This window comes from Humulus lupulus, chromosome 6 (genome assembly GCF_963169125.1).
Source record: "Humulus lupulus chromosome 6, drHumLupu1.1, whole genome shotgun sequence".
In the NCBI taxonomy this organism is placed as follows: Eukaryota; Viridiplantae; Streptophyta; class Magnoliopsida; order Rosales; family Cannabaceae; genus Humulus; species Humulus lupulus.
The window spans coordinates 6,268,857-6,285,621 of NC_084798.1; the positions used below are offsets into that span (position 1 = coordinate 6,268,857).

Here is a 16,765-nt window from a genome sequence, read left to right on the forward strand (position 1 = left end):
TTGTTGGTTGCAATTGAATAAATTGATCATAGCTCTAAATTTGGATAACAGCAAACTCTTTGGAGCAATCCCAATCTCAATGGCTTCACAATGCACTATGTTGGAATATGTAGATGTTGGAGAGTAATTGGAAGGAACAATACCAACATGGTGATAAGATAGACATGTCAATGGTTAGCCAAACAGCACAAGAACAAGGAGAAATGCCTCTGTATTGCAACACCTGGAAGTTCGACAGCCTGGTCTCTCCCTCAATGGGTTACACTTACACCCTCCACTAAACTCTTCACACCTACAAATGAGCTTACTACCTTAGACCATCTCCAATGCAAAATGTAAATTTTGTGTCAAATTTTTGTGTTAAATTTAGCACAAAAAATGAATTAATGTTATATTTGGTCCAATATTTGTAATTGTGCTCCAATGCACAAGATGCAAATTAACACAAAAAAAATTAATAATTCATGTAATATTTATTGAGAACTTACAAAAATTAATTTTTTATTATCTAAATTATGTACTCCAAGAAATTTGTCATTAAAAAAATAAATAAAAAATTATATATGGTTGGTCATTAATTACCAACTACTCAATTATAATAGTTAGTAGTGTTTATCCATAAATCAGCTGCTGATGACGTGGCAAGAAGTTACGACACGTGGCGGACACGTAACAAAGATACAGCTCGCCTGTCGATCAGCATATTCTCGCATGAAAAGATCAAGTTTTATATACGACCAGTCTGGTCGTAGATTCCGCTCATTTATGTAAAGATTTGTACAGTTGTAATGATATCCGAGAATATCTCTTCATTATGACTTGCAGATCCGTTCATTAAGGATATATATTATTTCTTAATTCATGTAACTCTTCCTGAGCCTATAAATACACAAGAGATAGCTCAGGAAAGAGGGGGGGGGTCCTTTTCTTTCGGAATCATACTACTATTATCCATCGTTGTATTGCTTTTATCTTCAAAGGTCTGTGAAACTCAGGAACCCTAGTTCTTTTATCACACCTTGGGAGATCAATATTAATAATAGTATCAAGTGGACGTAGGTCATTACCAATCACTGGGGCCGAATCACTATAAACTTATGTGTTCTTTATCTTTCCATTAGATTAATTTCTCAAACTCTATATTACTTTCTTGTCATTTTCTAGACTCTGTGTCGTTGACCAAAATCAGGGTCAACATTCAGGTGCTTTCATTGAGAGCTTTGAATCCAAGAAAATCTAATGGCAAAGACTACCAAGAAGACTGGACAGGCTGCTGCCGCACCATCCCAGGCTCCTCCCCCAAATGTGGCTGAAGACGAACCTCATTTGGAGTTCGATGAGGAGGAAGTGGACTCTGAGACCCTGAAAACAACACTGGGGGTGTTGCAGGATGAATTCGCCGCTCTGAGGGCCAATCAAGAGAGTGTCGCCGAGTTAATGGTGTCACAACAGAGGGAGATAGAGCGCCAGCGCCAAGAGCTGAGCGAACGACAGGCAGAGATGGACCGTCGTCAGAGGGATGCCATGGCAGCCCTTGAAGTAGCCCTCCAGTTGGCTAGGAATCAGGCTGCGCCTGCCTCGTAGCCTGATCAACCCCCAAGTGGGCCACCTCAAGGAAGTCCTAATCCTAGCCCTCTGCTCCAGCCAACAAGCCCTCAAAGGCCGGAGCAGCCACCGATGCCTTAGGATGATATCCCGCCTAGGGATCTTGAGATGCAGCCTCCGTCCTAGGCTGGTCGAGGCAATCCCCTTCGCCCGAGGCAGAATAGGGTCGGGCAGCAGCCCCGCAGCCCTAGACGCCCAGGGGGTGAAGAGCTGCATCCACCGAGCAGGGGGCAGCGTCCTTCTGCCAACAGAAGGAACTCAGAGATAGGCTCTGCGATCAGGGGCCCCCCACGGCATGACAATGCACGAGGACCCACCGACCAACGTAGGCCTCCCCCTAACGCTCGGGAAGTTCCAGCCCAAGGAGGCAACAGAGGAGACAGTCAGTCCCACCATAGTTAGTCAAGATTCAGAGATGGCCTTGGCTACAATGAGGCCGACTCTGGCAGAGGGAATGCTGGTCGGAGGAACGAGGAGAGAGGTGGAGGCAGAAGCCTCCCACCTAGAGAAGACCGACAAGCAGGACATAATGTTGGGGGGCAGCCCAAACAAAACAACGTCTTTAGCCAGCTCGGAGCCAGCGAGCAGTGGCGAAGAGACGATGACTTGAGGGATGTACTCAATGATCGCCGAGAAAGGCACGATGAGTACATTCCCTCGGCACAAGAGGCCCCAGCAATTCCTAAAGCCGTTCAGGCTCAAATCGATGCCCTGAACCAGGCTGTGCAATAACTGGTCGAGGGGCGGACATCGCATATCGAGTACGATCGGAGGAGAGGCACCCCTTTCGTACAAAGGATTGTTGTGGCAGAAACCCCCAGCAAGTTCAAGATGTCGACTCTACCAAATTTTGACAGGTATGGAGACCCAATATCTCATGTGAACAAATTTGAGATACAAATGGACATTCAGAAAGTCTCTGAAGATGCTCGTTGTAGGATTTTCCCAGCGACCCTTTCTGATGCTGCTCAGGAGTGGTTCTTTAAGTTCCCTCCTGCAAGTATAATATCTTGGGAGATGTTCGTGAAGGAATTTTACGGACAGTTTTATGCAGGTCGTGTGCACCCCACCGAGGCAAACCAACTGGTCGAGATACGCCAGAAAGAAGGGGAGCCTTTAAAGGACTACGTTCAGCGCTTCATGCGAGCCGCAGCAGGAGCCAAGACTGTGGGCAATGAAGGCAAGATGATGGCCCTAACCGCTGGGGTTAGGCGCCATTCTCCCCTCTAGAATAGCCTCAGGAAGCATGGGGTTAGAAGTACCCAGGGGTTTTTAGATCGGGCTGACCGGTACATCAAGCTTGAGGACGCGATTGCCAATGAAGGCATGTCACCAGCAAAGAACAAAGGGCCCAAAGAAGAACCCGCCAAAGCCGCCAATGGGTCTAAGCCCAATGGAAACAGCAAAGGCAACGGCAACGGAAAAAATGGTGGAAAGCGAGCGAATGGCGAACCTCGGCCTCTGAGAGTAAACGTCCCAAAAATAATCGGTATGAACCGAAATTCACCAATTACACTGCCCTTGTTGAAAGCCGAGCCGAGGTTTTCCAGGCGACCAGCTCGAGCGTGCCCTACAGACAACCCACACCTATAAGAAAAGATATCTCCAAGAGAGATTCAACAAAGTTCTGTCGTTACCATAACAACTATGGGCACAACACCAATGAGTGTAACCAGCTGAAGGACGAGATTGAGTTCCTGATAAGACAGGGACACTTAAGAAGATATGTACGAGTTGCGGGAGGTTCTCAGTGAGAGGCTCAAGGTGGCAATAAGTCGACGCCTGCACGCTAGCGCTCGCCACCTTCACAGCCAACTCCCGTGGCAGGTACCTGTAGAGTCCAAGAACTTTACTTAGCTAAGATAGATAATAGTATGATAGTATTTATAGCATTATCTTTGTTACTGTGGATTTTTGGTTCAGACCGGGAATTATTTGGACACTCATAGTAGTACTTATAGATTTTCTAAGTTTAACCTATAGTTTAAGAATATTAAGTATAACCTAAGGTTTGATTAAAGTGACTGATATTAAGGATTATATTATTATATTATAAGGTTTAGACATCAACCAATAGGATTTTAAGCACATGTTTTGAATGGTAATTAAGGATTAAGATTTTTGAGGATTAAATATAATAAGGAGTAAAGTTTGAATGTTATAGGGTCAGTCAGCAGCTTTGAGTACGTTGAGGGCTTAGTCAAGGCTGTTTACTCCATTCAAACCTAGCTAAAAATGTGTAATTTCGTGTTTAAATATTCAGCGTATGCCGATATATCGCAGCTATAGGGGGCGATATGTCGCAGCACGTAGATACGGAAAACACGAAACGATGCACGGTCGCCTCGGGCATACTGGCCCAGGCGATATATCGCCTACAGGGGGAGATATATCGCCTCCTTCAGCATGGATTCAAACTCTTTTGAATTCATTTCCTTTCAGCCATTCAAACTCCTTCAACAGTCCAGCATCTTGTGAACGAGTCTTCAGCCTCTGCTGAACGATTATTCAAATGATTTTCACCTAAAAAGCCATTATTTTTATTCAAGTAAAATCAAGATATTTTCATTCCCAAACTCTATAAATAGGACCTAGTACCCAGCCATTATTCACCATTTGCTCTAAGTTCAGAAGCTGCTAGTGTTAAGTGAGTGTGAGAGTGTAAACACTTGGTTTGGGGAAAAACTATAAGCTTAAACATCATAAGCTTATCAAACACTTTGGGAAGTGAGTTCTATAGTATTTCGGTGAAGGTTAGATTGATCTTGCAATCTTTGAGGTAAACCCAAAACTCTAGTTCCTTTCTGTATTTTATGTTATTTCCTTTCTCAAAACCTTCTACTCAGTCCCCTAACCTTATTCTTATTTTGGTTAGGGAATCCAAGCTCTTAAGCATATAAGTTGGTAAGTATGTTTTTATGGTTTAGTCTTTCCATCTCTTTCATTTCATCTCCTTTCTTTAGACTCACTCTTTCTTATGGTTTTAGGAGTGTTCCAAAAGTCCCAACTCAGTCCATAATCCCGGTAACTTTGGTAAGGAAAATAGGATAGAATCTATATGTTTTATGCTTATGTTATCTTATGTGTTATGTTATGAAATATGTTATAAATATGTTATGGATATGTATGTATATATGTTTGTAGGCTTGGGCATATGACCCATATGACTAACAAGACCCCAAATGGGTTATGGGCATATGACCTACTTAACTAGTAGGACCCCACTAACCCCATGGGCATATGACTTGTTTAGTCTATGGGACCCCAAGTAATAATGGCCATTATAATAAGTGTATTATGTGTTATGATATGTCTTTACGTTTATTATGAAATTTATGTGTATGACTATGTGTTAGATTTTCCTTGCTGGGCATTAGGCTCATTCCTTTCTGTTTATGTGCAGGAAATAAGCTTTAGAGGTGGAAAGATTCGTGACGCTTAGAGGATGTGTATCGATGGTGAATGGAGTCAAGGGGCCGAGCGTTATTCGATTCGAGGATGTAGTCTTGTTTATGCTTTTATGGTTTTAAATGTATTTTCCGCATTTTCTATGTAACCCTTTTTAGTTTTTAAGTTATTTTTGTTTTAAAGACAACGGGTACCCATATCCTACTTATTTTATGAAAGTAACCTTTGTTTCCACAATTTTCAATAAAATTATGGTATTTCCGCAAAACTGTAAGTTTTATGTATAGATTCGTTAATGGTCCAAATAGTCTAGATTAGTGGGTCGTTACAGTTGGTATCAGAGCAAACGGTTCCTTCGCATGAAGTTCTCCTCGATACACATGCTCAAAGCTCCGAATCGGACCGCCAAGTAAGTGTTTAAGTTACAAGTTACAAGTTACTTTGTCTATGTGTATAGCTAACGACTTTAGTGTTTATGTTTCAGTTAAGAATGAATGGAACTTTAAGCAATGAGGATATCCGAGCCATTAAGGCTTTAAAAAGAATAAGGGAGCCAAGAAACACCATAGGAGCACTAGAAAAGATCACTCAAATATTGATTTTGTTCCACAAAGAGATAGGTCACCTTCAAGAGTCTAAGCAAATCATGATGAGAGCTGCAGAACAATATGTCCTAGTAATTAGGCTTTTAAAAGATTTTCCTTCAGCAATTTTAACTTTAGAAGAAATATGGGAGAATATAAATAATGATGATGACTTACAAGCAGCCCTAAGATATTATTCTCTCATACTTAAGCTCACCTATGATTTAGAGTTTCAATTCACTAATGAGCAACAACATAGGATCTTCTTGAATCTTCCCCGAGGAAATTTTGAGGCTCAAGACAATGATGATTATAAGGAGATAGATAATGATATGCTAGATGAAGGATCGGATGTAGAAGATCCCGATTTTTAGAATAGCTAGTTTTTCATTGTTTGTTTTGTTTATTTCTTTATTTTATGATTGTAATAAGTGAAAATCTTTTTCCAAATTGATTTCTTGTTATTTTATCATCATGTATGAGTTTGATTTTATTTTTGCAATCATAATAAGTAATAAATAAAATGAATAATGACTAAGTTCAGTGAGGGTGGATACAAATCAATGAACCAAGTTTCCTTATTGAGAGTTAGGGGGCCTTAGTAGTGGGAACGATTTTACTGATCCCAGCCCTCCCTCAATATGGTTAACTTTGGAACAAAGATAAGTGTCGAGCCTGAGAATTAAGTCATATAGGATGATTAGAAACACACTTAGAAAATAAAGATGACTTGTTTTTCTAAGTATAGAAACCCACTCTAATAATAAATAAAGACCTATATAATTTTTCATAAGAAGTCATAATAAATAGGTCCGAGATATGTTTGTTTTAGAATAAGTTTTTGCCTTAGAGCCTATTAGGGTAAGTTCTAACAAGTTCTCGATTGTTAGAACTTTTGGTGAAGAAGTCGCTCCGAAGATCTGCACGCACCAACGGAAACGCCTCCAACGTTGTTCCAACGACCAATGATGCCCTCCAGTTCGCAGAAGAGGAGTGCGTACTACTACTAGCCGCAACGCGCCGACACCGTCAGCTGACAACACCGTGGAAATCGCTAGACGGCGACAACAAGTCGAGGAACTCTTGCAGCAACAACGTCAACAGGCGCAGACTCAGCCTCAGCCTCCGCCGCAACCGCAGTCGCAGCTACAACAAATGGCCCTAGCACCCCAACAAGTTGGTCCATATGGGGGATGGCCAGTGACGAACTACGCGCCACATCCAGTACCGAATATGGAGTCAGTGTATGAAAGGTTCCGCAAACAGCACGCTCCAAACTTCGAAGGGACTATAGACCCCTTTGAGGCAGAAGAGTGGCTAAGGAATGTGGAGCCAATTCTTACGCACATGAACCTCAGTAATACGGACCGCATGTCTTGCGTCTCGTCATTACTCAGGAAGGATGCCAGAGTATGGTGGGACTTAGTTCATCAGACTAACGATGTCACCACCATGATATGGACAAGATTTGTGGAGCCATTCCACAAGAAGTATTACACCTCGGCATTCATCGCTAATGGTAGAAGAATATGCTCGTCAGTTCAACAGATTAGTCAAGTTTGCACCAGAGTTGGTCTCAACCGACTTTACGAGGTTGACCAAGTTCGTCAGAGGACTTAGACCAAAGATGGAATTAGGGGTTAAGTTAGCAAACCTGGGAACCACTACCTATGCCAATGTTCTAGAAACGGCAATCGAAGTAGAAAGGTTTCTGATGAATGTTAGTGAGGAGAAGAAGGATTAAACGATGGTTCCAGACCAAAGTCTTTGCATTGACCCAAGGAGGAACCCATGCTAGTAACAAGGATTTACAGGTCAGATCCTATCCTCAATAGTATATGTATCGCTAGATTGGTAGCAGTATACTCGTATATCTCGTTAGGAATGATAGAAAAACTAGACAAACCTAGTGAAAGATTTAGAACTAGGTTTGTAACCGAGTTGCCTTCGGGCAGAGTAGTTCTATCATCACGAATAGTACGAGGCTTACCGATCAAGATTGAGGACATAGGACTAGAAGGAGACCTGATAGAGCTAGTAATCAGGGACTTCGACGTAATACTAAGCATGGATTGGCTAGCACGGCATGGCGCAACGATCGACAGCAAACGCAAGAAGGTGATGTTCGAGACTCCTGACGGCCAGAGACGATGCTTCATGGGACAAGCTTCAGGACTACGCACACCGTTAGTGTCATCTCTCAAAGCTCAGAGAATGATGGAGAAAGGATGCCAAGCATTCTTAGCCAGCATCACGAATGTGGAGAAGGAGACATCACTCAAATTTGGAGATGTTCGGGTTATACAAGAATTTCCAGAAGTTTTCCCCGATGACTTGCCAGGAGTGCCGCCAAATCGAGAAATAGACTTCACGATAGAATTAGTACCCGGCACCGAGCCTATCTCTAAGGCACCATACCAGATGGCACCTACGGAACTCAAGGAGTTAATGACACAGCTATAAGAACTCCTAGACTTGGGTTTCATTAGGCCAAGCCATTCACCATGGGGAGCTCCGGTACTATTCGTGAAGAAGAAGGGCGGAAGTATGCGCATGTGCATAGACTACCGTGAGCTGAATAAAGTGAACAAATACCCGCTACTTCGGATTGATGATTTGTTTGATCAACTCCGAGGCGCGACTGTATTCGATTTACGGTCCGGGTATCATCAGCTCAAGGTAAAGGGAGAAGATATTCCTAAGACAACCTTTAGGACTCGTTATGGACGTTACGAGTTCTTGGTTATGTCTTTGGGTCTTACTAACGCACCAGCCGCGTTTATGGATTTAATGAATAGGGTCTTCAAAGACTATTTGGATAAATTCGTCGTTGTGTTCATCAACAATATCTTAGTATACTCCAAGGATGAAGTAGAGCACGAGGAACATTGAGGATGATTTTGACGCGATCGAACGAGCATCAACTTTATGCCAAGTTCAAAGAAATGCGAATTTTGGCTTTCGCAAGTGGCGTTCCTCGGGCACATCATATCAAAAGACGGAGTTGTAGTAGATCCATCGAAGGTAGAGGCCATGAAGGATTGGCCTAGACCAAAGAACGCGTCAGAAGTAAGAAGCTTCTTAGGGCTAGCAGGTTACTATAGAAAGTTGTAGAGGGCTTTTTCTAAGATAGCCACTCCACACACCAACCTGACCCGGAAGCAACAAAAGTTTAACTGGAACGATAAGTGTGAAGAAAGCTTCCAGTTGCTTAAAGATAAGCCTTGCTCAACACCATTACTTAGTGTACCGACACCCGACGATAAGTTCGTTGTCTAAAGCGATGCATCAAAGCTAGGATTGGGATGCGTGTTGATGCAAAAACGACGAGGTGATAGCTTACGCCTCACGTCAGTTGAAGGAGTATGAACAACGCTATCCAACTCACGATATAGAGTTGGCAGCGGTGGTCATTGCAAATCTGGCACCATTATCTTTACGGAGGACGGTGCGAGATTTATACGGACCACAAGAGTTTAAAATACTTCTTTACACAGAAGGAGCTCAACATGAGGCAGCGCAGGTGGATAGAATTAGTCAAGGATTACGACTACGAAATCCTATACCACCCAGGGAAGGCGAACGTAGTTGCCGATGCGCTTAGTAAGGGAAAGCTATGGGAACTTAGCAGCCTTATCCGGAATTGAAAAGCCTCTATAGCAGGAGCTTATCAGTGCCGGAATAGATGTGATTATAGGCAAACTGGCTAACTTGTCTATCCAATCAAATAGGACATACGGATTGGTCAGAGACATGAGGAATCGCTAGCACCACATATGGAAGCAGTCAGAGAAGGCAAGAATACAGATTTCTCAATATCTAGCCAAGGTTTATTGAGATATAAGGATCGGGTATGCGTGCCAGAAAATCAGAGTATTAAGAAGACAATCCTAGAAGAAGCGCATAATGCCCCGTACTCAGTTCATCCAGGGTCTACCAAGATGACTTATGACATCAAGGCAGTCTATTGGTGGCCAGGGATGAAGAAGGACATAGCTGAGTATGTATCTAAGTGTCTGGTATGCCAGCAAGTGAAAGCAAAGCATCAGCGGCCTGCAGGTTTATTGCAACCGCTTAGCATACCAGAATGGAAGTGGAATGATATAGCCATAAATTTTGTGACGGGGCTACCAAAGACGAACAAGCAGCATGATTCCGCTTGGATAGTAATAGATAGACTAACCAAGTCGGCTCATTTTCTGCCTGTTAGAACGTCATGCACGGCAGACCAATATGCAACATCTACATCCAAGAGATTGTACGATTGCATGGAATCCCCAAGACGATAGTGTCAGATAGAGGATCAGTATTTACGTCAAGATTTTGGAGAAGCTTACAGCAAGCTATGGGTACTAAGTTAAGCCTTAGTACAGCTTTCCATCCTCAGACAGATGGGCAGTCTGAGCGTACGATTCAGATCTTAGAGGATATGCTACGCGCTTGTATACTTGATTTCGGAGGATCGTGGAACAAGTACTTACCGCTGATCGAGTTCTCGTACAACAACAGCTACCAGTCAACGATCGGAATGGCATCTTATGAGTTGCTATATGGACGAAGGTACCGATCACCGTTGCACTAGGACGAGGTAGGAGAAAGGCAGCTTCTAAGGCCCGAAGCTGTTAGACAAGCTCAAGAAGCAGTAACGCTTATTAGACAGCGTATGCTGGCTGCTCAAAGCCGTCAGAAAAGCTATGCGGATACCAAGCGACGCGATGTGGAATTCCAAGTTGGAGATCAAGTCTTCATGAAGATATCTCCTATGAAAAGTGTCAAGCGGTTCGGAAAGAAAGGCAAGCTTAGTCCCCGATTCATAGGTCCTTTTAGATATTGGACAAAGTGGGAACAGTTGCGTATAGACTAGCCCTACCGCCAGCACTAGCCGATAGTCACAACGTCTTCCACATCTCGATGTTACGCAAATATGTGTCAGACCCATCTCACGTCCTCAAGAACGATACGATAGCGCTCCTGAGAAAATTGGGGTAAATGGAGAACGGGACCAACCATATATATCTGGTATCAGGTCACTTATTTGTGGCAACACATGTCGTCGTAAATAAATTTTAAATTTCACCGCAGATAATATTGGACGACATTGTTTTAATAAGTATAAATAGTATTATCAGCGATACCTAATCTTATTTTGCATTTAATAATATTCTGAAAAGTTATGTGGGAATTTTTCCTCCTTTTTTTAAAGGAAAATGAAAATATTTTTATTTTTTACGGCGAATATTTTGCTGCAAATAATTTTCAAAAATTTCCGCTAATAATGCATATCATCTACTAATAAACAGTAAAAATGCCAATTCTTTGCACCAATACTTGCACGTTGCATTATTAATTTGTGGTGAACTTGTTGCCACAAATAGTTTTTGCTCTGTTGCTGTATAACTAGGTCAAGTGGGTAGATTCTACGGCCCACTATTAATGGCGGTGAGCTATTTTCAATGCAAATAATATCATCATTAGCGGCGACAAATTGGAGCTGCAGAAAAGGGCTTTTCTTGTGGTGTGAAGCTTCTTGTTGAAGACTCATCTCAATGATGGAGCAAAAAATTATCCATTCCCAATGTGAATAAAGAAAATAACCTTATTATATAGTGAACCTAAAAGATTAAAATAGGTAGGCAAAAATAATATACACATATATTTCTCGTGTGTAAAGAGAATAATATTATTACTTGGCACCCAGTTCATCAATGGAACACATATTTTGGTAAGCTTCACAAAGTTTTTCGAATAAATTCTCTATCTCTTGACTAATCATTCACTCTCTCCCGTCCACATGAATTTTCTAAACAACTTAGATCATTTCCAATGCAAGATATAAATTTTGTTTCAAATTTGACACAAAAAATAAGTCAATGTTATATCTTGCTTAATATTTGCAATTGTGTTCCAGTGCAAGAGATGCAAATTAGTTAAAAAAAAAAGTCAACAATTCATCTAATATTTATTGATAATATACAAAAAATAATCTTTTTTCATTTTTTATTATAAAAAATAGTCATTAATTGTTAATTAATAAATTAGTGATAATATGTTAAATAAAAAAATGGCATTTATAGTTGTGCCAATTTTGACTCATGCTATATCTTGTGCCAAATTTAGCACAACTTGTAACATGTGTCAAATTCGACACTGTTTTTTTTAACATCATTATTAAAGTAATAATTTTGCTAAAATATGCTAAATATAACAATGCACCAACTTTTTATCACTCTACATGTTCTTAGCAACATAAGCATAATTAATTAGAATATCCATTTTGTTTTTTAGAGACACTCTCAACCTGTCTCAGTCTCTCTCTCTCTCTCTTTTACCAAATACCTATATATGCATCGTAGCTAGCTAATTTTCAGCCCTTAGACATAACATTCTTGTTATCCTGTGACCCTTGGATCTCCTCCAACATTCAAAGTAATTTCTCATCACGAATGTAAATTACAAATCCAAGAAAATTAAATAAAATAATACATATATAGAACCACTTACCCATTCATGTTTTATCATTAAAGTTCAGGTACTACATACACATTTCGCCAAATACATTTTAAACAACTCAATACCAACAAAGCTATATATAAAAATATCATATCATAAAGTGCTTCACTTAAGAAAAATTATTGTACTTGTTGAAAACAAAATATATAAAAACAACATAAAAGCCACTTATCATAAGTATATACCTCAAATAGCATTTAATGGGCAAGCGCTGCATCTTTATTCTTCTCTTCATGTTCTCTCATTCAGGAAATAGAACAACTTAGATTTCTCTAAAGTGTTCTTCCAATATGAATCTGTAAATATAAATATGAAACACATTAATGTTTTTTCAAATTGTGGGAAAACAATCATAATTTACATGTTTGGTAATTAATATATGAAAGGAAAAAAAATAAAGAAAAACTACTAACCATGCATCTAGCTTTGAAGGTGTCTTCTTAATTTAGATATTCTAATGCGAATCATAAGGTGAAGCCAATCTTCAAAGCTATTTAAGCACCGAAAATAGGCAATAATTCTCCACTTAGAGCTTAAGAACAAAGTTCCACAAACTCCAATAAAACCAAGAGCAAATCCAACTTCTAGTCCGATATAAAACCATGACATGTCAAACATTTCTTGATCATGTTCAACATAATTTTTATTTTCTGGAAAATGATCTTTGATTTTTCCCTCATCTCCAGGACATGCAGTCAAAAGTGGAGGTCCACATAGTCCAAAATTCCCAAAATAAGAAGAATCTTTGAAGCTTTGCAATTGAGTGGCAGTAGGGATTCTTCCAGAAAAGTGATTATATGAGAGGTCCAAATATGCCAGAGAGGAGAGTTTGGCCAATCCCATAGAAATGCTACCATAAAAATTGTTATGGGACAAATCTAGTGATTCTAGCTTACTCAAGTTCCCAATATTCTCAGGAATGACTCCACTCAAATTATTCCTTGACAAGTTCAATTGAACTAGTTCCACAAGATTTGTCAATCCTTTGGGAATCTCTCCAACTAATCTATTGCTCGAAAGATCAATGACTCTCAGTAATCCCAAAATATTTTCATACTCATATTCTTTTCCTTTCCATCTAACAAATGCATTATTGTCATATAATCCATAAAATAATCGACCAAAAGTATAGTATACTGAAATTGATCTAAATTCCTCTTCAGGCATTAGAATCTCAACCATTGATGTGAAATTGTTGATGCAAGATGGGATAGCTCCATGTATATTATTTTGAGAAATGTCAAATATTTGAATAAAATGAAGATGACACAGATTTGATGGTATTGTTCCATAGAAGTTATTAGATTTTAGTTGAAGGACAACCAAAAACTTCAGTGTTTCTCCAATCCATGGTGGTATAGTTCCTTCCATTTTATTCTCTCCAACATCTAGAAAAGTCAATTGGGTGCAATTCTTCAAGGTTGATGGTAAAGTTCCTGACAAGCTATTATTCCTCAAATGCAATGTTTCAAGTTCATGTAGAGAAGAAATTGAGTTTGGGATCACTCCTGACAATCTATTACTGTGCAAATTAAGAACTTGCAAATGTTGTAGGTGAAACCAACAATCAGGAATGCTTCCCCATAAATGATTATTGGAAAGGTCAAGAATTATCATTTCCCTATTATGTAGAGTAGTGCAAAAGTGATGCACAAATTTTGTGAGGGTATTATTGGAAAGATTCAACACACTTGCTTTGAAAAGAGAATTAGGTGAGATATGACCATGAAACTTGTTAGAGCTTAAATCAACATAAGGAAAATTGTTGGAGTTTAGTGGAATGTTTGGCAAGGTACTATTGATAAGGTTGAAAGACAGATCCAAATAATATAAATTGAAAGTTAGATTGAAAAACCATTTGGGAATGGTATTAGATATTATCCCAGAACTAGATAAATCAAGATATGAAACATTTGATTGTGTTTGGAGCCAAGAAGGAAAATGAGGACCTAACATGCATGATCTCAAACTTATATATTGGAGTTGAAAAGGGGGAATCCAGTTGAATGGCAATTCCAAAGTTAAAGAGTTGGAAGACAAGTCAAGATAGTGCAACTTGGAGAGGTTCCCAAGAAGTGGTTCAGAGACAACTCCTGTGAAAAAATTCTTGGATATATCCAAAATGTTAAGAAAAGAGAGCTTGCCAATAGTTTTTGGTAAAGTACCATTTAACTTATTGTTTGACACATCAAGCTCTCTTAAGTGTAACATCTTTGAAATATCAATAGGCAATGATCCACTTAGTTTGTTTTCTCTGACATTTAAGTCTTTAAGAGACATGGGAAATTTTTCAAAGTCAGGAAAATATCCCTCAATTTTGTTCAAACCCAAATTTAGAATTTCTAAGGAATTGTTATTACAATGTTTGAGGCTTTCTAAGATATCAAGAAGGGTGGAAGTGAAACTATTGCGAACCATGACTAATTCTCGAAGATGGCAAAGATTCTTCATTGATTTTGGTACTTCTCCTTCAAACTGATTAGAGAACAAGTAACAACGCCTTAGAGATCTTAGATTTTCAAAAGAATCTGGAATAGAACTACCTTTGATGAGGAAATTGAGTTGTAGAGAGAGATCAATAAGGTTATTGCTCAAGTTAAGCAAGTGTGAAATTGTTGAAGTTCCAAACGTGCTACCAGAGACATGAAGGGTTGTGATTGAATTTGAAGAGTTTTTTGTAGGAGAAAAAGAAGAATCATCCAACTCAGGAAATTGACAATCATGTAGGTGTAAGTACGACAAGGATGGAGTTGTTTTAAAGGAATCAAACCAATCCAAAGCTTGGGTAAAATTGGTACTTCTCAATCTAAAGATTTTGAGATAAGAAAGATGAGAAAGCCATTTGAAACTCTTAGTAGTCAACTTGCTGAAAGAGCCAGTAAGATCAAGAACATGCAACTTGGTGAGATTTCCAAGTTGTGGAGGAATAGTTCCAACTAAAGGATTTTTTGACAAGTTGAGATATCTGAGATTTGTGAAAGCGTCGATAAACTTTGGAATTGTAGTGAAATCATTGTAACTAAGATCCAAATGCTCCAAGTAATGGAGTTGAACCAAAGAGAAACCGATTTCACCTCCCATAGGAAGCCAATCGAAATCGTCGTCATAAGTAGGGATCAAATTAGGGCGAAGATCAAGCATGACAATATGATTAGTTAAGTTATCGCACCTGATACCTCTCCATGAGCAGCATTCTTTGTTGTTCCTTGTCCAAGATGATAAGATGTTATCAATATCATCAAGGCCTTGTTTGAAGGTGAGAAGAGCTTGTCTCTCTCTTTCTATACACGAGTATTGTACCTGAGAAGCTCCATTATGCAGTCCCTCGTCATCATCACTACTACCCAAAACATGAGTAGTGGCTAGCAAGAACACAAGCACAACAACCATCATATTGAGAATTTGAATTGTTTATCAGTAATGAATGAGTTATGCATCAAACTCAGTATATATATATAGAGAGAGAGAATTGTTAAACATCATTACTGGTGTCCAACACCACAAAAAGGTTACTATTATGAGGTATCACTAACTAGAGGTGTTGAACACTTTAAGAAGTGAAATAATAACACTCATATATATATATATATGACAATTCTCTTATAGGGTCTTCACTTTACGTCCTATTGGTGGGGCTCTTCAGTGTTCTCGACTCGTAATTAGTTTTTAGCGCGATTTTTTTTTATGGCCGTGTATATTGTAGTTGTTTAGAACATCTTGTAATTTTCAGAAAAATCTGAATAGTTTACAGTACCGAAAATTAGGTTCAAACATGTTGTTTTCCATGCGCATAAAAAAATTAGTCATGCGTGCAATAACATATTTGAACCTAGTTTTCGGTACTGTAAACCATTCAGATTTTTTTTTTTTAAATCGCGTCGATGTTCTAAATAGCTACAATATACACGGTCATAAAAAAATCGCGTCGAAAACTGTTCAAAGGTCGAGAATACTGAGAGTCTCACCGATAAAATTTAAAATGAAGTCTCTTTCTTTCTGAGAAATTCCCTAAAGAAAAGAAAATAAAGTATTCATTGTTAAATTTCCATGAAAAATAGTTGGTCCCCTTGATAATGACCACTGCCCACCAACAAACAATTTTGATGGATTAGGTGATCTGTCTCAATAGCAAAAAAGTGTGATTATATTATATACCAGTCAAATTTAGTGCCCCTTTTTTCTGTCTTAGTTTAGAATACAACGGATAATATTTTAATAAGTATTGAAATTTAAGAAAGAAACTATAATAGATTAATGTTGAAATTGTTTATTTAAATAGAATATATCTAGATATATTATAGAATAATATGTTGTGCTGGACGCGTATGGCTGGAGAAAGAAAGTGGCATATAATAGTGTTATGCTTAGTTTTCGAGCTAACATTTCTAAATATCACATAACCAAAAGCTCGGAAAGTAATTATATTAGCTCGGAAAGTAATTCTGGTTGGAATAAACATAACCAAAAACTCTATAAAATAAAATTATTTGAGTACTAATAGTGTAATAATTTATTAATTATTCAACCACGTAAAAATTTGCTTAATCACTCTTTTTTCATGCTTGACGAAAACATGCTTCGACAAATAATAATACTGTTTATCTTTTTAAAAAAATTAAGATAAAGCAAAAGAAGGTTAATTAATTTGTTTTATTTTT

At 38.9% G+C, this 16,765-nt stretch overlaps 1 protein-coding gene across 1 annotated transcript; it reads right to left on the reverse strand.

The window, feature by feature from the left end:
• Positions 1 to 12,189: 12,189 nt before the first annotated feature.
• On the reverse strand, positions 12,190 to 15,268 carry LOC133781532 (receptor-like protein EIX2). Its single transcript, XM_062220566.1, has 2 exons — positions 12,521 to 15,268; positions 12,190 to 12,403 (listed from the first exon to the last, which is right to left on the reverse strand). The coding sequence occupies exon 1, from the start codon at positions 15,246 to 15,248 to the stop codon at positions 12,528 to 12,530; it is 2,721 nt and encodes a 906-aa protein (XP_062076550.1). The 5' UTR covers positions 15,249 to 15,268; the 3' UTR covers positions 12,190 to 12,403; positions 12,521 to 12,527.
• Between the last annotated feature and the right edge of the window lie 1,497 nt (positions 15,269 to 16,765).